General features: G+C 44.7%; 1 protein-coding gene across 6 annotated transcripts in view; it reads left to right on the top strand.

Annotated features, from left to right (window-relative positions):
• FAF1 (Fas associated factor 1) overlaps positions 1-27,402 on the top strand; it is a 466,037-nt gene that overhangs the window by 355,492 nt on the left and 83,143 nt on the right. For all 6 annotated transcript variants that reach the window (XM_072649394.1, XM_072649398.1, XM_072649395.1 and 3 more), the window contains one exon: positions 12,635-12,789. In XM_072649394.1, the coding sequence (XP_072505495.1) occupies positions 12,635-12,789 (155 nt within the window). The remainder of the gene's footprint in view (positions 1-12,634; positions 12,790-27,402) is intronic.

Here is a 27,402-nt window from a genome sequence, read left to right as displayed (position 1 = left end):
GAAAAGCTCATGAACGGAGCATATTTAGGAAAACTTAATTTCTGCTGCAGATAAGTCTTGAGGTGAAAGTGACCGATACTGTGACATTTGCTGAAATGGAAAGTTAAAATTTGTTTTCCATCCCCCTTAATATCCAATGTTTAATTTAAACCGTGGGAGGCGCATGAATTTTACCAGGGCAACAGATGAGCTTTGAGTACCAGCATTCTTCACTTCAAGTGAGAAATTGAGTTCCAAGAGTAAATAAAAACAAGATTGAAGGTTTAAATCCTCTGCTCGGCTTTTTGAACTTCTATACTCATTAAATGTTTATTGGAGTGGTGGGATTACAAAGGATTTGGGGAGCTTCATCAGCCGGTAGAGAGATAATCACTAAGTAAAACACTACATTTGATAAAGTGTTTCTCACGATGCCACACTCAATCCATCTTAATGAAAACCGCTTCCAGCTGATTGAATTGGAGAGCACTTGGTGGGGAGACTGCCCGTGCTGCCTTTTCACTGCCTCTCTGTTCCACCCGTAGCAAAGTAGCCGCTGGAAGCCATTGTGTTTCTGAAGATGTTTCTAGAAGTGTCCAGTTTCTAGCTGTTGGCACACTCATTTTTCAGAATCCTTGGTACTTGTGGCAATCATTCAGGGTTCTCACTCCTTATGGAAAGCTCATTTGTCCTCAGCACAGAGATGTCCACAGAAAACACAGAGTGGTTGGCCCTTGGGCTACTCTTCCTTCTGTCTCTACTCAGTCTCTTGGCTTCCACTCCATCCTTTACACTCTTTCAGCCTAGGAAGCTATCTGCAGCCAGGATGGTGCCTAAGGGACAGTGTTTCTGTTCAGGGCTGTCTGGAGAAAGAATCATACCAACCATACACTCTACTTACAGGCCTCAAGGCCTCTGACTACCCCACCCGTTCTCCCTTGCTGGGATTCTGGGATTCTCTCTGCCCCTTTCACACACACATAGAATCACTCGCAACAGAGTTTACCTTAGGTTCTTATTGGGGAAGGGAAGGAGAATAAGTATTTATGTAGCACCTACTGTGTGCCAGGCACCATGCTAAGCACTTGACAAATATTATTTCACTTGATCCTCCCAACATCCTTAGGAGGTTGGTACAGTTTTCATCCCCTTTTTATAGTTGGGGAAACTGAGGCAAGCCAAGGTTAAATGACTTGTCTGGGATCATGAAGAAGTAACGTCTGAGGCCTGATTTGAACTCAGGTCTACCTGACTCAAGGCTCTATTCACTCTACTTCCTGGAAGAGGCAAGCACTCATTTCAGTGGATGAATTCTGGGCTACTTAGTTTCATTACCTTAGCTCCATGCTGAAAAGATGAACAGAAACCCAGCTACCCTCTACGTGGGAAGAAAAACAAATGGATTCATTTGGTAACTTCCTCAGGGCTTCAAGGAGCCATCATTAGGCTGGTCTCTCTCTCTTCACTCTCTCCCTGTACCTTGGCTCAGAATTTCTCCTGTGGGGACCAACCTTAAGGCTGTTCTCCAAGTATAGTAGGATAGAGACAGATTTGGATTTGACATGAGGGAACCTTTCTAAAAGTTAGAATTATCTCAGTACAAAACTGGTTGATTCAAGTAGTACTGGGCCTCACCTCTTTTCTGATTTCTGTAAGCATTAGCTAGGACCCTGCCTTCTCCCCTTTACTAGAGAAGCAGCACAGTGTACTGTATAGAGGCAGGAAGACCTGGGCTCAAATCCAGCCTTTGGCATATAGTAGCCATGTGAACCTGAGCAAGTTCCTTAATTTCTCTGAGCCTCAGTTTCTTCACCTGTAAAATGGAGTTAATAAAAGCCACTGTACCTGTCTCACAGAGTTATGAAACTTTACAAATTTTAACAGACTCTGTAAATGTCAGCTCTTATTATTACTAGACTATGAACTCCTTGGGAGAAGAGACTAGTGTTGAATCCACTTTGTGTTCATCTCCCAGATGACCAAGTCCAGGGCCCTGCACATAGAAAATGCCTTCTACCTTTGTATCTCTAGGCCTGAGTACCAGGCCTTGGCCTTGACAGTAAGGACTTAATCAGGGCATTTTCAAATGGAATGTTGGTTAAATTGTTGAAAAATTAGACTTTTCCTTTAAAAAAAATCATCTGCATAGACATTTCTGTTTCTATCTTGCCTCCATTCCCCACTGAAATTAGAGAAATAGACCTGCTGTACATTTGGGAGATACCTTGTTCTGGCCATCCCTATTGTGTTTTCTAAATAGTTCCCGAAAGTCAGGATCGTTTCTGTCCTTGTGATTAGGACAGGCAATGCGTGTACTAGGGAAAAAATACCTAACAAATACTGTCATTATCATGGGATCTGATCATCAGGGAGCATCCAGTTCAACCCTCTCATTTTACACATAAGGAAACTGAGGGTCAGAAAGGAGAATGGACTTGCTCACACAAGCAGTAAGTGGCAGAGCCTGGATTTTCCCTCACATCTGATTCCAAGGCCAGTGTTCTTCCCACATGCCAGCTAGTTCAGGAGTTGCTTGGAACACAAAGGTTCAATGCCTTGTCTTGGCTTGGTTGTGGTGCTGCCTGACTCTCCTATAAAATGAGGGCCATGGTATTCACGCTGCAGAATCCAAAAGCTTATTACGAAGAAGAGCATGAGGTGCCTACTAGACATCTCCAACTGTCCACACCACAGACTTTTCACACTCAGTGTGTCCAAAACTGAGCTTGTCTTCCTCCCAGAAACCAGTTTCTGTATTCTGTTGAGAGGTACCACCATTCTCCCAGACACCCTGGCTCACAACCTCAGTCATCCTAAATTCTTTACTCTCCCTCAACCCCATATCTAATCAGTTGCTAATTCTTTTCATTTCTATATCTTGAACAACTCTCCAATCTGTCCCTTTTTCTCCATGTATGTGGCCTATTTCCCCCTCCACCTTTCCCTTGCACTATTCTAGTAACTTTTATCAATCTCCCATCTCATCTCCAAGTCATCCTTAGTACAACTGCCAAAGTTCTGGTCTGACTGCCTCTCCAGATGCTTCAAAGGTTGCCTCCTGCCCCTGGGATAAAATACAGACTTCTTTGCTGGCCATGTAGATCCTTTTGCCTACCTTCACTCTACCTTTCCAGGCTTATTGTCTGTCCTTTTTGTCTTACTCTGCATTGTAGCCAAACTGATCTTCTTGAGATTCTCTGTGCATGCTATGCAATCTGCTATCTCTGGAGAGGCTGCTCCTCCTCCCTCTAGTGCCCAATCATCCTCCCTCCTCTCAGCTCAAGGGTGTGCTGACCTTTGTCAGGGGCTACTGTCCAAACCCTAAAATGTACTCTCTCCCCATTTCCTTATACTTGGAGTTTACTTATCAGCACACCTATTGTTTGTTCCCCAAAGAATAGAAGCCCGTCAGAGGCAGGGAGGTTTCATGTTTGTCTTTATATCTCCAGTACCTGGCACAGAGTAGCTGCCTAATGAATATTGGTTGAATGACCATGGGTCACACCTTCAAGCTTTAAAAAATGCTTCCTCCCTTTTTAAATAGTGATGCGTTCTAAAGACTGAGCTCTTGCCTTGCTCATCACAATCTTTTTATGTACTACACAGACTGACTATCAAGTTGTCTCTTCTCCCAGACGTCCTTCTGTATGAAATTCTGTAGCCTCCTCCTCATTACTCCAGCAGGGCAATTAGCTAAGCCCAATCTCCAGGGATTTGAATATAAGAATTCAGGAATGTCAATGACTCGTGTTCCAGGAGTTGCTATTAAACTGCCCGGTTTTCTTCAACATGCAAAGCTGACAGAAACATTCTCTGGGCTGCATCCTTTCTTCTTGTAGAAAAAGCCCTATAGTTAGAAGAGCAAAGCTAGAATTCTGGCCACATGACCTTGGGCCAGTAACTTCCACCCTCTGACCTTCCTTTTCCTCTTAATCTCGTTAAGACCCTTTCTGACTTTAAATCTTATGATCTTGACTAAAACTTATTACAATTGTTTTCAGTTTAATCTGGTATCTATGTTTCCATTTTCTCCCCCATGATGACTCACTTAAGATATCTAAAGAATTTTCTTGGGGGTTGAAGTTTTCACTGTAGTGCTACACTTCACTCATGTCTTTCTTTCTTCTAATGTATAATCATCTCTCCCTTGCACTCTAGATAAGACTTCTTCTTCTTCTCTCTCCTGTACAGCTCACATGATATTGGTGCAGTGTGTCTCTTTCTGTTGGCATCACAGCCACCTAAGAGATGGGTGAGCTCCATGAGGCCTCATGGGACCCAAGCTTATGTCTCTTCACATTCCCCCTAAACCAAGTCTGATGGCCCAGGAGGAGAAAGGGAAGTTGGTGACCATGCACAGCCCTCCCTCACTCCAGACAAAGTCAAGTGCGTGTCATATCATTTCTCTGATGTCTTCCTTCCTTTCTGTTCCCAAAACCTTAAACCCAGTGTACTCTGAAGCCCAGGGGCTACACAGCAATAAGTCCCTGCCCAAGTTCCACTTCATGGCTGGCTCAGAGTGATTATCACTAGTAGCAGTTTCTGTTGATTTAATTATTTTTTTCTTTTGATCATTCAAAGGGCCATTCCCTGACTACTTCTTAAAGAGGCCTATTCACTCAATGGGCATTATCTCCCTCTAAGTGAGTACTTGAAAAGGTCAGCCTGAAAAGGCCAAGGTCTTCTGTTGCATCCTGGGTCATCTCCAGTCATATTGATGAATATCTGGTCACTGGACCCAGATGGTTCAGGAGAAAGTGAGATTGGTGACCTTGCACAACCCTCCCTCACTCAAAACAAAGTCAAGTGCAAGTCTTGTCATCATTTCTCTGTTGTCGTAGTCTTCGAAAATGAAAGACGAACACAAACTATGTCCATAGAGGGCATAAATGGAGAGGAGTACACCTGCACTTCTTGCCTCCTTGAGAGAGCAGTTTGGAGGTAAGGCTGTGGGTCAGCCTTAACAGTACATAGAAATGGGAATTGTTAGGAGTGTGCAGCTTCAGGCTGGCCCACGAAGCCATTGCCACGAGCTTCATGATCTGTTAGCTTCTGTGTCCATTTTCTGACCACTTAGGCCTTTTCCTTCTTTGAGTGCCAAGTACAATAATCAAACCAAAGTGAGAGGCGTTCAATCTGGCAGCACAGTCCTGAGCCCCAGCCCTACAAATGTTCCCTGGTCTTGGTTGTTATTCTTACCTTTCAGGAGAATATGATGAGTTTGGCTTGACTTGTTACCTCAGATCTGTCTCTTGATTTCTGCTGGAAGCAAAACAAGCACTATGCTCTTAGTCCATGTTCTTGTCCATCCTGCTTTCTGGTGTGCGTTGCGCCCAGTTCCCTGGGGCTTAGACAACACTTCACTCTCCAATCTGTGATGAGTGGCCCTCAGGCAGGATTCCCTTGTCATCCTCCTCCTGTTGATGTTCTTTTCTGTTGTCTGTGGTGGGTTTGGTTGTAATTTGGGAGGGAAAAGGTGAAAAGACTCCACATGATTCAATAAGGTTAGGGCTGGACCTGGGATTTCCTTGACCTCAGCACCCCTTGATTGAGGAAACTCTAACTCCATTCCAGCACCTTCTCTTCTCCTTATAGACTCAGAATTGCCTGACTCCGGAGAGGGGCCAGCATGGCCTAGGTCATACAGCCAGGACAGGTCAGAAGCAGGAACTCCAGGTGTTCCTGGCCCAAGGCCAGCTCTCCATCCACTATACCACACTGCCTCTCAATAATTTGGGCTCTTTGAAAATGGCATGGGCTTCTTTATGAGGCAGTAAGACCCAGCACATTCTGGCAAAGACTGAGCAAGTGATTCTCATTCTTGCATGAAGTGAAGAAGGCTGTGGCAAATGGTTTCTCATAGTCTTTCAGGCTCTCACGTTCTAGGATGCTGTTATTCTGGGGTTTCTAGTCCAGCTTCTCAGTGCAGAAATGTCTTTTTTAGCATTGCTGTCGGGCCTCCCCACAACTCCTGTTTGACAGCCAGGAGTTAGTTTGTCTTCAGTGTGCCCTGCAGCGTGTACCTGAGTTGACATCACTAACTGACTGTCCAGGTGACCTCCCAGCAGCAGCATCTTTTTTCTCTGATTCCAGGCTCCCATTGGTTGCAATTTGTCTGGACACTGATGAGTACTGAAGGATCCATTTCCTTTTATGGCTTCCTTAGAGATTTCTTCCCTATCACTGATTCTTGTTTTGAGGTTAGCCTCTCACTGTGCCTAGTTTTCTTTAGAAAATGAAATGTCAACTAGAAGAGAGGTCCAAGATTCTGTCATTCATTGTTTCATTTTACAGAGGTTCAGAGATTGCAGAAAGGGGCAAGGACTTCCCCAAAGTCACCCAGGGATTGAGCAGCAGAGCCATGCCTGGGCCCAGCTCTTTACTCAGCTTCCCATGGGACTTCCCAAGGAAATCTGAAAGAGTTTCCTTCAAAATCAGAACCATATTTGGAGAGACAGAGACCGACAGAGTCACAGAGACAGACAGAGGGAGTGCTGTTGTTGAAAGATTTCTGCCTTGCCTTAAGAAACTTGATCCAAAAAAAGAAAAGAAAAGAAAGAAAGAAACTTGATTCACTGACCATATTCAGGTCCTGGGAAGCCTTTGACCCCTTACTGGGTCAGCAAACTGAATGTAAGGGAATGGTCAGAGAGGCTATTTTTGCCTTTCTTGAAAGAAAGAACCTGCTGCAGATCCCTGTTGACTGTCAGTTTTCTGAGGGGAGACTGCCAAGCCTGATGCTCCCCATGTGTCTCCCACCCTCCCCTTCCCTACCACTGCCCCTCGTGTACATGCCTGGGCCCAAAGGTGCATCACATCATGTGCCTACTCTCAGAAATCTGCTTCTACTAGTGAGGCCTAATTAAAACAGACATAAATCATGAAATGGCAGACCTGGAGGGAGCTTCAAAAATACAATGTCCAGTAATATCAGGGCATGAAGGAGCCTTAGAACTGAGAATGTCTGACCTGAGAGGCACCTTTGAACAAAGGATGTCAAAGCTGGGAGAAAGGTTAGAGGTTATTTAGCCCCACCTCTTTTTAAAGAGGAAATGGAGTCACACAGAGAAAATTATTCATATCAAATTACTCAGCTGGCTGTTGTTAAAGATGGGGCTAGAACCCAGATCCCCTGTGTTTCTGCATGGTGCCCCGCAGTTTCTCGTTATGGGCAGCTATGGTCAGCAGAGCTGAGAACAGGCCTTGTTTTCAGGGAGTACTGTTAGAGCAGAGAATAAATTGCCAAAGGGTCAATGGGCATCTGTACCAATTGGGGGAGGAGAGAATGGATGATGGGGTGAACATCTGGAGCAGGGCAGCCAGGACCTGAGGTCCTGGGAGCCCCAAACATGCAAAGCTCAACTGAGGGAACTGGGGGTGTGTTGATTCAGAAAAAAGAGGGGATAGATTTGTTCTTCTTGGCTCCTGCAGGCTTGGCTCCCGAGGGCAGAACCAGGAAGGCTCAACTCATTTGGCTGCCCTCGGAAGTGGTGGACCGTGTGTTTGATATCTCTTTTCTAGAGGGAGTTAGGCCATAGACCTTCATCTCAGGCCTCACAGATTGTGCCCTGCACCAAAAGGTTATTTCTCGGAAGCACAAAGTTGGGGGGGGAGGGCTGGACAGGTGAGAAAACCGAGGTCCAGAGAGGGAAAGGAACATTCTCTGAAGGTTCTCAAGTTGAAGAGAGGATTTGAAACTGAGTCTTTCAGCTCCAGATCCCCTCTTCTTTCCAATCTCTGTCTTCAGAGCATCTCTCTGCTTCCTGTTCTCACTAGAAAAGAGGTACACACTGCAGTCTATGCCATATTGACAGCCAGCCTTTGTCCAGTACAGAAAAGTCCTTGGAATCAGCAGCAGCTGAATTTGGTGACGGCCAGCATAGTGGGAAATTACCCCCCTTAGAAATCATTTGTGCCTTGAATCATTTGTTTTAAAATAGTGTAATGCAAGACTCTTGGATGACCTCTCCCTAGGGTTGTAACAGCATCAAAAAAGAAGTGAGGAAGCTTACACCCCTGAATGTCTCCTTGGAGCCCTATGTCTATTTAACTAATTTCTCCGTGTCTTTAAAGAACTGTCAGAGTCTTGAGGCCTTTGCAGCTTAAGGCCAAGTCAGATTCGTGCATGCTGGGCATTTCTCATCTGCTGAAATAATTTTTTTCCCAGTGATCTTTAGGGCCCCAGAGCTTTGATGCCCACCTAACATGGAGGAATTTTGAGAAGGGTAGCAGAGTTGAGTGCCTCTGCATTGGCCCTTGTTCCCTTCACTTCCAGTCAGATCTTTTTCTGACACTGTCCCTAAGTCATGGGAGAGGTTCTTGGACCTTGAAGGCCATTTCAGTGGTCCATGAGCTTTGAAGGGTGTGACCAGGCTGAGCAAGCTTCAAGTGGCTGGGGTGCCCAGACTCCACACCAAAAGGTTCTCACAGCTTCTCTCTCTCTTTTGGCCACAGCTACTCATCAGTCAGTTGACTGATACACACTTGTTTATAAAGACTGGCTCCTGATGGTTGGAGAGACCAGCACTGACACTGATAGAAATATGAACCCCACTCTGCCCCCAAAGGGAAGGACCCTGGATATGCATGGACCCTAAGAATGATCCCTAAGAGTTGACTGAGAAGACTGAGCACCCCTAGCTTCCAGCCCCGTTTGCTGACTCAAGACCAGCCATGCAGATAGAAAAGAAGGCCTTTCTTACACTTTTCTTAGACTGCTGCTGCTCCTTGACCTGCTCAGGTGTTAGCTGATCACATTACCATGTATGTTCCCATACTCATTGCTGGGCACAGCCCTCTGATCAGGCCATCTGCCCCTGCCATACAGAATGAGGTGCTTCTGCCTTCCCCAGAATAGGACTGAGCCAACCAGTGACCAAAGCCTTCCCATGATTGCTTTAAAGCTTTCCAGAGCCTGAATGTGTGTATGCATGGTAGTAAGAATCAAAGCATGTTGTCTGCCCCTACGCCTCCTTTTCCCTCCCCCCCCCCCACCACCACTATTAGGAGATATTTGAACCCAACAGATGTGAGCAAGCAGAACTCCTTTGACCTTCTCTCATTCCCAGCTCGATGCATGTCCAGCATCTTTCCAGGATGCTTTCTTTAGGGCCCACTTTTGTACATTGAATTTGGAGTTGAAAATGGGCTTCACTGCAGTGTCCTTTGCTGGACTCTTCAGTGCACAGTGTCCTTGGAACTTACACAGTTGCTCCCGAGCCTTTCTCTCTACGTTCCCAATGAAAAGGGGGGCGAGCGAGCTGTGCCAGCCGCTTACCACAAAGCAGACCCGCCACAAAGGAAAGATTAAGGGTTTAGAGAGAGGTCAATGTGGGTTTTTTTCTAACTAAACACTTTCCTAAAGTTTCCTTGTGGAAAAATAATGAAGTCATCTCAGAGTTTTTAAAGAATTTTTATTTCTCTTTCACCGTCTGCATTCGCTTGTCTTCTCAGCATGGATGTTTAATCTTTCGGGGCTTTGTGAATTGGCCCAAATGAATAAGTGGGGAGCTGTCTCTCTAGGAGCGAGAGGCTTATTCTAAGGCCTTAATCACTGAGTAAACACATCTTTGCCCTCCCTCTCTTACAAGGGCTGGATAATAGTCGGGATTCTAGCACAGTAACCTGGATATTGCAGGGACCAGCGCTTTGAAATGCAGAGTGGCTGATCCTCCAAAACAGACAGTGCCTGATCTTCGCCTGCCTCTTTCTTCTTTTTAAATTAAATATCACCAAAGAGATGCCATTTTATTACTTGATATTGTGCATCCGTGGCCTGGATTTTCAAGTTTAGTTTCAGTCAACATTGTTGGCTGCACTTAGGTGGAACTCAGCTTGTTGGGCTTCTTAACGGCCTTGCCAAGCACATGTGTGTTTTGTTTTGAAGAGCATTTAAATTAAATCACCATGATATCAGTGTAAATCACTAATTTCTTTCCCAAAGTCTAATGTTCCTTTGGGGTGTTCTTTGAAGAAATGGGCATTTTGGAGATTTAACTAACCATGGACCATGTTTGGCCAGAACGATGCTGATTTTTCAATGGATAGCGGAGTGTTCTCAGTGATGCATTAGATAAAGTTGCTGAGATGCATTCATGCAGAATTACCAGCCTGATGGAGTGGAAACACTTTTGGACTGGGCTGGGAATCCGGAGCCTGTGTCCCCATGGCAGCCCCCTACTTATTCACTCTGTGGCCCTGGCAAATTACCTAGCTGCTCTTAGTCTCAGTTTCCGTATCTGGTCACACAAGAGAGGCCTCTGAGATCCCTCCCGGCTCTCACATTTCCAGTTTCACAATTACATGGTGATTTCTTTTCTGTTGGACATCTCTGCATTTGGAGTTATGCTGACAAATGTCATTTAAAAATATCCTCCTAATTTTGCATATCTCTTTCAAAGCAATGCTCCAAATGGCATCTTCAGAAAATAATCTGAGCTTTCATTGTTGTTCGCAATGTGTTTGGCCTTCAGATCATTAACTTGTAGATCTAAAAGAGACCTTAGAACTGGGATTGTCAGAAAGAGAAGAAATCCGAAAATCCAGAACATCAAAACTTGAAAATGTAAAATGGCAAGACCTGGAAAGGACCTTAGAATTAAGAAGATAGAATGTCAGAGCTGGACATCTTAAAACATAGAACAGAAAATATTAGAGCCAATGATAACCTTAAAACATAGATATATAAAATATTATGGCTTGAAGGGACCTTAGAGTGTTAGAAAATAGAGTCATCGAATGCTAATGCAGATGTGGATTTTACAGAACAGTGCCAGATAAAGACACTGAGGCTCCAAGTAAGAGGGGAAGTGGTTGGCCTCAGGCCATAGAGCTTGATTGTAGCCTTTTGCTTCTCAATGAGCATGTTATCTCCCTACCTCTCTGGTTCTAAGATGTCTTTATGAGGATCCCCACATCAGGGTGAGTTGGACATACCCAGCAGTCCCATAAACATTTCTGGGACCTGGTTCCATCTTCAGTCCCACCCTGGGGTTCTGGGGAACAGCAGCAGTCACCATGATAGTTAGCTCAGATGTTGTACCTTCTAGGAGACAGGAAGTCCAAAGAGTCTAGGCTTAAAGCTGGAAAGAACTTTAGGACTGATCTGATCCAGCATTCTCCTCTTACGCATCAGAAAGATGAGACTCAGAGAGAGGAAGCCCAGAATTTGGACCAAGGTCTCTCATTTCCAAGACAATGACACTTTCCCGTATATCAGAGCCTCCCCAGCAGTCACAGCTTGGCTTGTTCCACAGGGACAAGTGCATTAGAGAGAGCCCTAAACAGGGAATTAGGAGACTGGACATTTACTGCGTGGCCTTGAGCCCCAGTCTCCCTGGCTTTAGGGAAGGGCTCTGCCTGGGAGAGCTGCTGCTCATCTTGTCTTTTCTGTCGTCCCTGACCAAGGTGACTGGGGCTGTTTCTTCTACAGAATTTCACAAGGTAGACCTAGAACTTGCTTGACCCTTTCCCCCATTCCATTCTCATGGAACAGTTTTAGACTAATTGGGCTGTGTCTCTGTACCTTAAAGCAGAGATCATCCCTGCTCTCCCAAGTGCCAGTCACTTCTCCAGTGGTGCCAAGGAGGCAGGGAAAGGGGGAACAGGAAGGAGAGACTGGTTTTTCATCTGAATACCTGGCTTCCCACCCTGCCTCTGGCACCTCCAGCAGCATCACCATCGGCAAGTTACTCCCCCTGTCTGAGATTTATTTTCCTAGTGTGTAAAATGGAGATAATAATGCTTAGTAAACTGAAGAGACTTGTCATTTTAACAAGAAATGAGCTGTTGCCAGGTCCTCTTGGTTTTTTTAACCTGACCGTTTGCAAATGCTTTCATATGGGATGCTCTTGTCACATGCTTAGAAGCATGTGACAAAAGCCAAGGTTTCTATTTCAGTTCCCTCCTTGAACTTGTGGGGTTTTGTCATGCCAGTGTCCCAGATCTGGGTGATACTGCAAAAAAACTGAGTACACGAGTCTCATCGTTAGCCTAAGAGAGAAGTATTTTTCATAAGAGAAAACTCATCGGGCATTTTCTTAAATACAATCTTTGCAGAATTCAGTGTGGACTCTGAGTTTTTCTTCTCATCTTTTCAGTCAGTACAGTGAATGTATGTAATTGGGGGGCTTTAAGGGATCTCAAATCACCTCTAGAAAGAAAAACCAAAAGAAAATGTCATTTCAAAGCCTCTCCTCTGATCTAAGAAAGGGAATGTTGACTATTCAGATTAAAAATATATAAAAATATTTAAAAGGATTTTTGGTTATCAGACCTTAGTGAGTTTTTCTTTTCTCTGAATAGTCAAACAATTTAAAATTAATGTGTCTGTACAAATTGAAAATGTGCATTTGATATGAAGACTGGCACATGCCTTTTATTCAAGGGAAAAGTGAGTGACCTCGTTGCAGTTTGCACTTGAGACAGCCTAGTATGTAGGAACTCAGATCCAGAAGGGGGGCATTGTGCAGAGAGGAGGGGTACCTCAGTGCCCCGGCCTTTGAAGCCTCAAGAAGGGAAACAGACTGCTAGGGCAACCGAGAGTAAGGTGAGTGAGGAGCAGGCCATTTTACCCCCATTCACCGTTGTCAAACTAGAGAAGAAACCTGAAGTGGTGGAGGCCTGTGGACTGACTGGCTTTGTCTCTTCTTTGCAGAGAAAGCTCCTGGCTATCTACCTCCACCATGATGAAAGCGTGTTAACCAACGTCTTCTGCTCACAAATGCTCTGTGCTGAATCCATTGTCTCTTATCTGAGTCAGAATTTCATAACCTGGGCATGGGATATGACAAAAGAAGCTAACAGAGCAAGGTAATTAATTGATCCATTTCCCAAAGTAACCCCCACCCCCACCTCCACCCCTAAAGGGGCCATCATCCGGCAAAGGGCTTATGGAAACCTGCCTCCTCGGTCTCCATTAGCCCATTGCTTTAGATGATAGTGCTGGAGGGGTGTTTGGCCAGAGACAACACTGATTGGCTTAAGTCTAAGAGTCTGAAACATGCATGCACATATGCCTACAGACTCACATATGCACGTGTTCTCTGGGTCTCCTTCCTCCCTTTCTGTTTTTGTGTGTGTCTCTGTCTGTCTGTCTGTCTCTCTCTCTCTCACACACACACACACCAACTTTTCTAGCCAGTCTTAAAAGCAATAACCATCATTACCATGAGTATTCTTAAGCCCTGCAAGTCTGTTTCAGTAATGATTTAAGGTTCAACCAACATTTTAGTGTCATACATAGTGCTAATGATGAGTTTACTTTTAATAACTTCAGTGCAGAAGGAAGAGTGCTGCTGCGGCCGGCCCAGGAGGGTTAGGAATGGCTTAACTCTACCATACGCTAATTGATGTAATCGCCTTATTGCACACATTCTTTTGCACCCAGCCAGCAATGCATCCATATTCTCAATAGGGAGAAAAAAGTCCCCTCCTTCACTGCAGGGAGAAGTTTACTTAGTTTGTTCATCGCAGTATCTGTGAGAGAGAAATAATTCTGTGAATCAAACCTGTTTGAGTTTCTTAACAGAGAGAGAGAGAGAGTTCGGAGTGTTTAATTACACATGTGGCTCCCGTACACCCCAGGATGCTACTTTGGGTGTGTTAACACAGTCGTAATCACAGGCTGCTGGCCTGTGAACAGGAGATGAAGTGAATTCATTTCAGGGCCTGGCTACTATGATCTCCTCATTTAAGCAAAAGGCAGAACAGTTAGAAATCATCTGACTTGTCCTTTTAGCTTGGTCAGACTCCCTGAATTTGGTAAGGGGGGGGGTGCGCACAGAAATGATTCTTGCTCTCGATGCTGCTGGGGTACGAGAATTGCTATCCTTCCTACATGCATTCATTCTTTCACCAGGCAGCCAGGAGCTGTAGCTGGCTCCCTTCACCCTGCTTTGGAAATGCTCCCTGTGCTCCATAGAGCAAGGCCCTTCAGCACCTGTATTTGTTTAAATGAAATCGGGTGATTATTCACACTCAGTTAAAGGTGATGAAAAGCAGTGGCCAAAACAGATAAAAAAAAAATGCGGCATCAGAGGCCTTTCATGAGGCCAGTCGGAGCCTGGAGCCTGAAGCCTGGGCTAACCCTTTGGGTACCGCCATTCAGCGGCAGCGAGGAAGCTCCTCCTTTCTTGTTATCCCCCAGCTCAGCGGAGAAGGAAACACTATTTCTAAACCATCTGTAGTGGCGAAGTTCAGCTGGCTACCTGCTGTTATTTTGTTCCCGTCTCCATTTAATTCCCTCGCCCCTTTTATTTTACAATGACAAAAAATTGCAGTGTCGATTCTTTTGAAAAACAGTGTTGGAGGGGTTTTTTTTCTGACTGACAATCAACAGCCATGTAATTGCTTTGTTGTGTTTCCCTCAAGAAGTCTGTGAAGTGGTACAACTTTGATACACTAGTAATCGGAGTGTGCAGGTTACACAGATACCTGCGGTGACCAAAGCGACAGAAGCTGCTGATTAGACAGAGCCCGTACAGCTGTGTCCTGTTAACTCCTTATGACACTTTTTAAAACACCAAATAAAGGCCTGTTGAAGGCTTTATAAGCGATTTCCCAATGAGGCCCAGGACTGGTTGTGAAGTACGCTGGGGGTGGGGATAACCAACCTAGTACAAGTAAGGACTCTTGGACATTTGAAAAGAAAAACCCATTTGGGAAGAAAGCAGAAGCGGAGGCGAGGTGGGGGAGAACTGCCCCCCACCCCCAGCCCTGCTCGTGGAGTTTTTTAAACCTTTGATTGCCACATTTGCAATCTAACTCTGTCTTTGGGTACAAAGTCAACATTATTTTTAGATAGAGAATGTTTGATTCTCTAGAAAATGATGCAGAAGTCCTAAGTTCTCTTTGCCCTCTTCTCCACTCCCACATCTGCTCCTCCATAGAAGTTCACCATATGCAGCTAAGGCCCAGCAAGAGGAGAAGGTTCTTTCTGTGCATGAGAACACAGTGATTTGGTAGAAACCCTCCCTCCTGGATGGCAGTCAGCATGGATCTGCCGTAGTTGTCTAAGAAGCTAAGAGACCAATGAATTTAAATAATTTATTGCAAATGGAGGGCTCCACTTCCCTGGAGTTTTCTCAGTACCTGGGTCAGAGGTGATTCTCCAGAGTTGAGGTGTCTAATTATATCTGTTCTGCCTGGGCTTCTTCCTTCATGTTTACACACAAAGCTGCCTAAAGCCACCGACGGTCCTGGAAACAGATTACATCAGTCTTCCTGCTACTTGTAGCTCTCAGGAACAAATCTTCTGACCCTCATTCTCAAGTTGATGGAGGAGCTCTCAGTGCTAAGATCTACGTTCTTGTCTCAGCTCAACCATAGTTTCCCTCTGGCCTTTGACAGCTCAGAAGGGCTCATGTATATAGCCAAAATCCTCATTTTCCAGGGGAGGAGACAAGATTCAAGTGGTTAAGTAATTTGCCTAAAACACAAAATGGAAGGGACAGGATTTGAACCCAGATCTTCTGATGCCAAATAAGTGCAGAAGGCTGGAGTGCCTGCCCTGCATATCTCACAGGCTTGTGAGAAGCTTACGAGGTAATGAGGAGGAAAGGCTTTGAAAGTAGTCGATCACTGTACATGTTTATGGTATTTTTTTGTTATTGTTATTATTTTTACATCAAGTAGTGCCAATCCTATCAACTCTGAATTTCAGGAGAGCTCTAACAAGACATAGTCACACAGCAAAAGACATTCTCAGTCATTGCAAGGATCTTGCTAGACTTTCCACTGTCAACAGTGTTCTCTTTGTGGACAATGGGAAGTAATGGAAATAAGTTGTTGGTTGAGTGACGTGTCCTATGCTAGATGCAGTAGACTAGGGTGTCCTGCTGGAAAAGATCTTAGGACCCAGAATGTGAAATGTCTGAACTAGGGGAGAACTGTGGAACATAGAACAAAGAACGTCAGAGTGGGGCAGGACTTAGCAGCTCTTCTTTCCCCCCTCATTTTAAAGAAAGGGAAACTGAGGCCCAGACATCCAGATTCCAAGAATTTTCTTTTACTCAAGGAATACTCTGATTAAGCTTCTAACCAGGAACCTCCCAAAAAGCACTGAGTTTGCTCCTGACCCATACATGTATAGAAGTGATGGGAAAGTATGTGACTTTTAGAATATCAAATGAAGGGATTATATTTAATTCAGGTACATGAGTCCAAATCATCAGTCTACCAAAAACCAGACCAGTGACTAAAACCACTGATTTCTGTTTGCTGCCACTTGTGTCCTCTCCTTCAGGGTGGATGGATTGTCTTTTCTCCCTTCTCAATGTCAGTTGTTCTCCCCTGAGAACTTGTTGTGCTGAATTTAGACTAGGGAGAGTAAAGCAGGGGAGAGCTGTGGCACCTGGAATTACAGAACTGGATGTGAGAATAATGGTGATCCTGCTCATGCTCCATCGCACCAATGGCTGCCTGCAGCTCTGGATAGAACTCCCCAGCCCAGAGTCAGACCCAGGGCAGCTGCCTCTAGGGCATATCAGACACTCAACTCAGAGAGCCTTGGTTTCCCCATTTGCAAAACAAGGTTAACATTACAGTCTTCTATAGTTCCCCAGCCTCCTGTGAGGGCAGTATTTTTTCAGGTATAAAGGGCTCCTAGGGAAATAGTCACTGCCCAGGGAAAGTCCCATCCCCCTCCTCTTGAGGAGACTCAGCTGAAGGGAAATAGTCTTAATGGGGAATAATAAAAACTACAGCTCTCATTCTTTCCTCACAGCCCTGGGAGGTGTATTACACAATTGTGATTGTGCCTGTTTTACTGAGCAGGAAACAGAGACCCAGAGGAAGCGTTACCGTGGTTAGTGCTTGAGCCCTTGACTGCCCACTGCAGGGCCCGCATGGCTTCCCTTCTCGGATCCCCTTCGTTAAAGCTATTGTTTCACCTTAGATATTTTCAAGTTTGCTTTTCTGAGCATTCCCAGGATGTCCCAAAGGCATGATATGCTGGTTTGCTGGAAGGTCAGTATTGGGAGGCTGACAAAGGCAGAGAATCAGAAAGGGGCAGAGCAGTGGCCCAGAAAGCCTGGGGAGGACTCTTCAGCCCTCCCCCCGACACCCCCTGTGAACCCAGTGGGGACTCAGCAGGTGCCAGGACTACGGTCAAAGAGCCCAACTCAGGGACATGAGGGGTCCCCTGTTAGGATCCCTGCAATGATCAGAGGACACGAGGCAGACACCTGGCTTGCTGGGTTAAACTCTTCATTAATAGAGGGGATTCTCGTAGCCATGAATTCTCAGGCCTTCTATAGAGATCAGTTAACATATCAAAACTAATTGAATTGTTTCCAACACCCTTGTTATTATATTATGCTATACCTGTCAGATGCACTTGACCTTTCTTGCCAGCCTCAGTTTCTTCATCTATAAAATGAAGTTAATAATGGTGCCTCCCTCAGGGAGTTATGGTGAGGATCGAATGAAATAATGTAGGTCAAGCCATAACAGAACCCCAGATTGGAGGCTTTGAGGCAGTAAGGTACAGTGTGGAAAGCTCAGGATTTTAAAGTCAGAGGACCAGATGCAAACCTAGCCCTGGTGCCCCTACTGTCTGTGTGACCCACCCCCCAACCCCCAGCCTGCTAGACTAGCTGACCTCTGAGGGCCCTCCCAGCTCTGGCTAGTTACTAGCTACATGTCCTTGAGGAAGTCATTTCACTTTAGACTCATTCACCTAGAGCTGGGAGCACCCTCAGAGGCTAGCTAGTACAGCCCCCTCATTGTATGGAGGAGGAAACTGAGGCCTAAGGAGGGGAAGAGTGTTGCCCAGGGTCACACAGGTAATAAAATGTCTAAATGCTTCTGGTTTTTAAAACCTGATGAGGTAGGAGGTGGAAGTATTGTTACTTCCATTTCACAGTTGGGTAAGCAATGTCTGAAGTGTGATTGGAATTCAGATCTCCTAAGTCCACGATTCTTTCCTTTACACTTTGCTGTCTTTGTAGGTTTAGCAGCCTTTAGTCTCACATCACTTTTATAAAGGTAATAATGATAATGAATCACAGAATTTGGTTAAAAGATGCCCTAGAAGACATCTACTCTGACCCAAACACCCAGCTGATCCCCACTCTCACTTAGGGGGAATCCAGGTCTGAAGGCCTTTGGCCAGGACGACCCAGCGCCCCTGGGGGCAGGCCCTCCTGCCATGGAACAACTCAGGTTAGGATGCTCTCCTCTGTGGTCAGGCAGAACAAGATCAGTTTCCCTTTGGCATGACAGCCTTTCAAAGACATGAAGATGCCCTTGTGTTCCCAAGCCCTGTCTTCTTCAAACTAAACACCCCCAGTTCTTCCAGTCAGTAAGCAGCTAGAGTCCTGGGCCTGGAGTCAAAGTCTAGATTTGAATCCTGCCTCTGCAGCTGATTATTAATCATCTGGCAGGGTTTATACTGTGCTTTACAAACATTCTCCCATTTGATCTTCACAACAATGCTGTGAGGTAGGTTATTATCCTATTTTACAGCTGGGGAAACTGGGGCAGACAGCCATTTGCCCAGGATCACACAGTTCGTAATAGTGTTTAAGGTGAAATTTGAATTTGAATCAGATCTTCCTGATTCCATGTTCAGCACTCTATCCACTGTGGCACCAGCTAGCTGCCTGCTTACCATTGGTATGACTTGGATCAAGTTATTTCACCTCTCTGGGTCTTAGTTTCCCCACCTGTAAAAAAGAAAGGGTGGGACAAAGTGACCTCTTCTTTATGACTGATGGATCACAAGAGCTAGGCTGAGCCTAGTCTAGGCTCCATGTGTATAATTCTAGGATAGGATTTCCAGGCCCCTCTGGTTCCTGTTGGGGCCTATGGACTGTAGGCCAAATGCTGACAGTGATCATAATGACGGCTCTGTGCTGAGCTCTGTGTTAAGCTTTGGGGATACAAATACTGGCCAAAAAAAACAGGACAGCCCCTGCCCTTGGGGGCTTACATTCTTAGCCGGAAGACAGCAGCAGACAAGGGAGTAGAAAGAGAGTAGGCAGAGGACGTGGCACAGACACATGTTGGCCTGCTCTGAGAGGAACAAAGCCTTACCTTCCTTTGGGATTGTGAGTGCGCATATTATTCCCATTTTACAGAAAAGGAAACTGAGTCTCCAAGATGCTGTGACCTAGCCCCTTCTCTGCTACATGCTGTTAGAACAGGGACCACACTTTGGCGTTTGTGTCTCCCACATTCTGAAGAGAGTACTACGCACACATTAGGTGCTTCATCAGTGTTTACCAATTCTTTGACTTGCTCAAGGTTATGTAGTCAGTGTATGAAAAGCACTTGAGCATATTTCATCTTTGATTTCTAGTTCTGCCTCCTATGATTTAGGACTAGATGGGACCCTAGAGATTATCTAATCTGTGCCCTTAATGGGAAACTGAGACCCAGACAGGGGAAATGGGGACAAGGAGCAGAGCCAGGAACTGAACCTAGGGCCTCTGATGCCAGATTCTCACCATCTCTGGGAGCTCCATCAGTGGGGCACTTCTCATCACCCTGTGCATATTATAAATCCCTGTACAATCAGCACAAGGGGCTCCTGTCCCAGGCTGTGTATGTACACTAATTTCATAGCTTTTGAACTTCAGACCTTGGGTGCAGGGAAGGGCCAGCTTCCTCTGCTGAGCTGACAGGTGCCTGGTCACCGGCACCTCTGAGGGGTCCTTTTCCACATTACTGAATCTTTGGCCCAAGTTAATTGACTTAAGCCCTTATTGTCAGCAGGATCCCTTCACCTGCATCCTCTCTCTCTGTAATTAGCCATATTCAGAGGGACTGACCCTTGGACTAACCCCCTCAGTGGTGCTGGCCCTCCCCCTGACCCAGCAGATGTACCTCAGCGTTGGGGTCTGTGCTCGATGAGGCTTCATGCGTATTATTGTGCTTCCTTCTGTCCCCAACCCCAGTTGCCCTGCTCCAGAGCTCAGGGAACAGTAATACTGCTACAGATTCACATTTCTGTGCCACCTCAGGATTCACAGCAGCACCTTAAGTCAAATAGTGTGAACATTGTGGTCCCTATTTTGTTTTAGAGAAAAATAACTGGACTCAGCACAACCTCAGAGGACCTACATTTGAATCCCCACTCTTCCTTACTCCCATTGGGGTCATGTGTCAGAAACTTAATCTCTGAGGCTCCTTTTTTCTCATCTATAAAATGGGAACTTTGATGAAGTTGTCAGATGAAGCCTGACAAGCATTGCATCCCCTCTAGATCTGAAACTCCTCACAGCAGGGACCCAAGTATCAATTCAGAGGGAGGACAGGTTCAGAGAGGAAAGATTTGCTGGTGATCCCACAACCAGGAACTGAAACCAGGTCTCTTGGATTGAAATTCAGTGTTATTCCAATATATTGCATTGCCTCCTGCCCACCAGACACACTGTGCTTTGCATACATGGAGTCCTAAGATTTTCTGGGATCCTCCCCACCAGTTCTAGAAAGAATTTGCCTCTAATCATCTCTCCCCTCACCTTTCTTTCCTTCTTTGTCTCTTTCTGTCCCTTTTTCTTTCTCTCTTCCTTCCTTTCTTTTTCTCTCTCTCCTTTACTTTATTCCTTTCTTTTTCTTTCTCTCTCTTCCTTCCTTCCTCTCTCTTGCTTTCTCTTCCTTCCTTCCTTCCTTTCTCTTTCTTCCTTGCTTCCTTCCTTCCTTTTCTTCCTTCCTCCCTTCCTTCCTTCCTTCCTTCCCTTCCTTCCTTCCTCCCTTCCTTCCTTCCTTCCCTTCCTTTCTTCCTTCCTTCCTTCCTTCCTTCCTTCCTTCCTTCCTTCCTTCCTTCCTTCCTTCCCACATTTTCCTTTCTATACTTTTCAAGGAAAGGTCTCACCTGGCAACCTAACCATCCTGGGCTGAGTCACATTAATGCTCTGAAAAATCCAAATTCTAAACCACAGGCGAGTTTGTCATTTTCTCCCCTGGTTTGTCTTGCAGAGGAGGAGGAGAAGAGAAGGTGAGGAGGAACCCCTCCTGTTCCATGATTACATCCTCCCTACTCATTTTCTCCTGCTCTCCTCTGCTTTTGATTTCAGTGGCGGCCTTAACAGAATGTCAAGATCAATTTGCAGCCCGGTTTAACTCAAGGCTTGTTTCTGCCAGCAGCAATTGTCCCTACAAACAATGCCGGGTGTTCTTGTAACTTCAGAAGCCTTTAGAAGGACCACGGCAAGGGCGGCATCTAATGACTTTATTAGTGTAAGGTTTCCAAATGGGCTGCGTAATTGTTCACAGCTCTTTGTCAGCTCGTCATAATTACTGCACAGCATTGTTCCGGGGGACACCTCTGAATAGCTTCCTAATAGCCCTGAGAAGAGGGAAAGGGGCAGAGGAGGAAAGGTGATTGTCTCTTTGATTTCAAACAAGCATGTCTGTGTGTAGGTGATGGCTGAACTGTTGACGATACTCCAGTCACTTGCTTTAAAATAGAAAATTAACCTCCTAAAAATACCTGCTTGGAGACGATTTCCCATAGCCCGTTTAAAGGAGCTTCCCAGAGGGCTGCATGGTTTGATTGGGGTGAAAACCAGAACTGCTTGGTGGACAAGGGCACAGTGGAGCAGAAAGAGTAGTTTTTCCTCTGTTAATCTGATTACTGCTGTTCAGGAAGAACACTTGAATCAGATACAGTTGTCAAGACAAGACTTTGATGAGAACAGGGAGAAAATTTTGCTTGGTTGCCAACATGTCTCTCAAGGAATGACCTTGCCAACTCAGGACCTGGCTGTCACCTCCCATCTCTCTGCCAGGCCAAGATTCAAACCCACGAGCTTCCCTTTGGCATTCTGTTGGTCTCAACTACCCTAAATCCTGGAATCACTTGCTCCCTTGCCTTTTCTAGGCTCATCCCTTCCCAAATTCCAGTGCTGAATTTCCACTATGATCTTTCTTCTGTCCTCCTGCTCATACTGCTAAACAAGGTCATGCTACTGTGCTGCCCAGGTCCACCACAAATTGCTGAGCATTTGCTGCCACATGCCAAACTCATCACATGTCCTTGATGGATGTTCTGGCTCAGCTCCTTCAAACCTCTTCTCTCCTTAAGCCACCTTCATTACTACCTCTTCCCTCCCCTCAGTGAAGACCTTGACTTCGCTGAGAAAAGAATTCAGGCCATCAATCTGAAGCTCTCTCCCCTCCCTACGAGTCCCATCCTGCAGATCACCTTAGCATTATCTACTATCTTCATTTCCTTTGGTATTCTCAGAAGATGAGGTGGCGCTTTTCCTTTTTGATGCCCGCCAGCCCCTCTGCTGGTGCCTTTGGTCCCCAAGGAGATGTTCCCTTCAAACATCTCCCATCTTCCACTTTATCCACTGACTGCTCCTTCCCTGCTGCCTTCACATATGCCTAGATCTCCTTCATCCTTTGCAAAACCTACTATCTCCTCAAACTGTCCTCCTGTGTCTCTTCCTCTCACAACCAAAGTCCTTTGCCATCACTTTCTCACCTCCTACTCAGTTTTCTACCTCTTGCCATCTGACTTCTGCCGCTACCACTAAACAAAATCTCCTTGTTGCTTAATCTAAATTACTTTTTCTCAGGCATCATCCTCCCAGTAATTGAGCTCCTACTGTGTGTCAGTACAAAGAAACAGTTTCTGCGTGCAATAAGCCTGCATTCTAATGGGAGAGACCAGTACATATGTAAGCCTATGCAGTACCAATATAAAGTAGAGAAATACCAAGTACCTTGGGTGGGAGGAGGCCAGAGGTTGGAGGGGAGCTTCCTGGAGCTTCAGACACAGCCTCCCAAATGTTCCCAAATCATAGGAAAATGTCATTGGGAAATGGTTGGTGAAAGAAAGAAAAATACAATAAAATGTCATTTAAAAGAAACATCACATTTTAAAAACCAAGTCAGTATGCAGCCCACAGAGATCCTTATGTCTAGTTTACAGGCCTCTGTTTCTGTTTGAAACACTTTATGCCTGGGTGCATCCAAGGTCTTTGTCCTGGTCACTCTTTTTTCTCCCTCTCTCCCTCTCCCTCTCCCCCTCCCCCTCCCCCCCCCATCCTAAACAGAACTCATTCTCTTTCCCTGTAAACCCACTTCTCCTAACTTGTCTTGAGAGCACCATCCTCCTCCTCATCACCTGGTCTCATTTACCTAGGGATCATCAACTCTTCCTCTTCTTCCTTATTCCCCATTTCCAACCAGTTGCCAAGCTACAGTCCTCAAAATCTTCGCATCTGTCCCTTTTCTCTTGCACTCACACCACAACCATCCTAACTCAAAACTTCCAGTTCATATACCTAAAACTCCTGTCTAACCCTTACACTCCCTGCTCAGAAAGCTACAGTGGCTCCTCATTGGCTTCAAAGTTAAATACAAACTTCTGTCTGGCATTTTAAGCCCTTCCCAATTCTTGCCTTCTCAGATGACACCTTTGCAAAGGTCATCCTCCATACCTACCTGCAGTGCTTTTCCTCCTCACCACTGCCTCTTAGAACCTTTAGCTAGGACCACCTCTTTCAGGAGATCCCTCTTGATTCCCCCCATTTGTTACTGCCTAGTGCTACACCCCAAAAAAATCATTGTATATTTATTTTTTACATATCCTATATATATTTACCTGGGAGCACATTTATCCCTCTAGTAGAATAGCAGCTTCTTTACAGCAGGTACTGTCTCCCTTTTGTATTTGTATCTGCAGGTCCTAGGATAGTGTCTGGTACATAAAAAGTGCTTAGGTAAAAAAAAATAATAATTTTTTTTTTGAGGCAGTCAGGGTGAAGTGACTCGCCCAGGGTCACATAGCTAGTAAGTGTCTCAGGCTGGATTTGAACTCAAGTCCTCTTGACTTCAGGACTGGTGTTTTATCCACAGCACCTCTTAGCTGCCAAAATAAATGTTTTTGGCTCTTGGTCTGATTCAGTTCACTTACTCATTCAAAAATAGGGTGACACTCTCTGATACTTAGACTTGGAAAGGACCTTATAGCCACACTAATATTTAGTGTAATGAATCTCTCCATTTCTACCTCCAAGCCTTTCCTTAATGGAAAATGCTGTTGCCTTCTTAGTGCCCTGTCAAGTTCTGCTTCCTAATTTAACCCTCAGCCCTCATTTTTTCTAGCAGCCCATCCCAGGCAGGGCTGCCCTTTCCCCTTTGCTGTCTCCAGACTACTTGATCACTCACAGAGCTTGCATGAAATTGTCATTGCAGTCTTCCCTGGCTCGATGCCCTCTAGGCACTGACACCATCCTGTCACCTCCTGATGCCATGGAAGGAGCCTGGAGTCTTCCCCTTTGGCCCCCTGCACCCTTTGGCCTTCTCTGCGGTTCTGCAGAGTTCTGCAGAGTTGTTCTGCATATCCTCTCCACAAATTAGAACTCAGCTCCCTGAGAACTTGAACTCTCTCACTTCCTTCTTCTCTTCATATTCCTAGCCATCAGCATAGGACAGAAGAAATGCTTCTGATTTACAGGGAAAGCAGATGGAGAACATGGGATAGTTGATCTGTCAGATTTATGGAACAGGGAAGAATTAGGACCAAAGAAGATACAGAGAGCATTATAAAATGTAAAATAGATCATTGTGATTATATAAAATGTAAAAGTTTTTGCACAAACAAAACGAGTGCAACCAAGATTAGAAGGAAAGCAGAAGCAACAAGTATCTCTGATAAAGTCCTCTTTTCTTAAATATATAGAGAACTGAATCAAATTTACAAAAATACAAGTCTTCCCCAATTGATAAATGTTCAAAGGATATGAACGGACAGCGTTCAGGCAAAGAACTCAAAGCTATCTACGGTCATAAAAAAAATGCTCTGAATCATACCCTTTGATCCATCAATACCACTTCTAGGTCTGTATCCCAAAGGCATCCGCAAAAAGGGGAAAGGACTTATTTGTACAAAAACATTTATAGCAGTTCTTTTTGTGGTGCCTAAGAGTTGGAAATAAAAGGGATGCCCATCAGCTGGAGAAAGGTTAGACAAGCTGTGATTTATGATTATAATGGAATATTTTTGTGCTGTAAGAAATGACAAGCAGAATGATTTCAGAAAAACCTGGAAAGACCTACATGAATTGATACACAGTGATATGAACAGAACCAGGAGAACATTGTATACAGTAATAGCAATATTGTTTGATGAATTATGAATAACTTAGCAATTCTCAGAAGTACCATGATGCCAGAAAACCAAGGGATTCACAATGAAGCATACTATCTGCCTCCAGAGAAAGAACTAATATTGATTAAATACAGACTGAAGCATGCTATTTTTCACTTTCTTTTGTCTTTTTTTCTTTTATTTGAGTGTTGTACAAAATGACTTGCACATGTATAACCTATATCTGATTGCTTACTGTCTCAGGGACAGGGAGGGAGAGAGGAAGCAGTAGAATTTGGAACTCAGAACACTAAATAAAAATGTTTTAAAATTTTTTGAAAAAAGAAATGTGAGAAACTTCATGCAAAAAAAAAAAGAAATATTTCATTCATTCAAGAAGCATTAAGCTTGCATTTCTGAAGCTCTTTGTGGCTTTAAACAACAAGTATTAATCACTGCTCCTATTCTTATGGAGAAGGAAATTGAAGCAGACAATTCTGCTTCTATGTTCTAGATTCTGTGCCCAGGATTACACTGCTGATAATTGGCAAATGTGATTGCCCTGGTTAGGAGGAGATGAAGCTTTGAATTAAGGCTTTTGACCTCAGGTCACAGGTATTGCCCTACATTATTCTTCCTCCCTTCCTAGAAGGGAAGTATATGACCCTGAGCAAGTGATTCAACTGAACCTCTCACCTGCTCTGTTCCAGTGGAGATACAGCTGCTTGCATTGCTTCCCTCCCTTCACAGTCCAGAGGAAAGTGCTTCTATGACTGTGTATCCTTCCCACTCCTCATCCTTTGTGATTTTCATCCATGTCTTTTTTTAAGCCCCCCATAGATGAGCCATCCATCCAGCTATCCTGAAGTTCCTGGAGTAGTTCATATCTCATACCAAAAACAGTAATCAGACAGTCTTACATGTTGTCCCCTCCCTGTCCATCTCCTTTTCCAGTTCAGTATGCCCTCAATTATGCCATGTACACAAATTAAAGGGATGGGTTGATTTACCTTCTTTACTTGGGGAATGGGACATTCTAGGCCTGAGTCAAATGCAGTCAAAATATCACTTTTGCCCTTCTGGTCCTTCTCCTTTGTGCTTTAAATTGAAAATAGTGCTATGCAGTTCAGGTTTCCTTTCTCCTGTAATGTGTGATCACCATTAATGTCATATCTAGAGATTATGGCTTTCTCCATCACAGCACAATGGAAACTGGACTGGTAGCAAAGAGTCATTCTCCTTTTTCATTGAGGGAAAATGACCACTCAGAATTTGTGATAAGGGTGCCAAAGAATGATTTATATAGCCCATCATAGCTTGACATCCCCCTTGTCAGTGTTATATTCCTGCTCAACCTTGAAAATTAAGCTCATATGCCACCTCTACCAGGAAGTCTTTCTCTGTTGATGAGTGTCTCCACTTTCCCAGCTCCCCCCAACCAGAACTTGCAACAGCACTTGACTTGGGATTTCTCTGCTGCCCTGAGTATGGCCCACTCCACCTTATGGTTATCTATCCTCCTTCCAGAATAGCAATTCTGAGCACAGTGAGCACTTACTATTTATTGATTGAATGGATATAATAAAATAAATTGTAAAACTAAACTAATTTGGAAAATTTAACATTTCAAATTGGTTTGGAATTGATTTCTGAAAGCACTAAGCCAGTCTGGCTTTTTGCCATCATCATCATCACTGCTATCCTATCCAGTCAGGCTATCCTATCTGTTGTGCAATGGGTGCTGACCAGAGACTGTGTGAGATATATACTCTGTCCACTGGTGTGAAAGCAGCATATTCTCATTTTCTCCTGGTCCTCAGAAATGGCCTTCTAACTGTCTTTGATATTTTTTCATTTCAAAATTCACAAAATGGTCAGATCAGGGTTAAAGCGGACTTCAAATATTTTAGTTGGAGGAAAGGAAGGAGAAAAAATAGACTATAGTCTAATAGCCTTACTGGCCATATCTCTCCCCATGACACAGTCAAGGGAAATTTGGTCTAGAAGCTTACATCTCTGGAGCAGGGCTTTACCCAGAATATCTCTGATACATCTCATGGATCCCCTGAAATGTCTGGATACCATCAGTGGAATTGTGGGGCCTTGAGTTAGATGTTGCTTTGAGGCCTGACTTTCAGCTGCTTCCTACAGTGCCATTCCACAATTGAAAGAACTGGGGACATTTACTTATCCTAGAAAATCAAGAATAAGTGAGGATGTGTGAATTGTATCTAAAAGGTTGTCCCGTAGAATCAGGTTTAACCTTACTCTTTTTGTCCTCAAAAGGCACATGTAGAAAAATTCTAGTGACTTACTGTAGGGAAAATTAATTAATACTTCAAACCAATGAAAAGTAGAACAGGCTGCTCCAGAAT

The sequence above is a fragment of the Notamacropus eugenii genome, chromosome 2 (genome assembly GCF_028372415.1).
Source record: "Notamacropus eugenii isolate mMacEug1 chromosome 2, mMacEug1.pri_v2, whole genome shotgun sequence".
NCBI lineage: Eukaryota > Metazoa > Chordata > Mammalia > Diprotodontia > Macropodidae > Notamacropus > Notamacropus eugenii.
The sequence above is the reverse complement of the archived record's forward strand: the minus strand, read 5'-3'. Positions and strand labels throughout refer to the sequence as shown.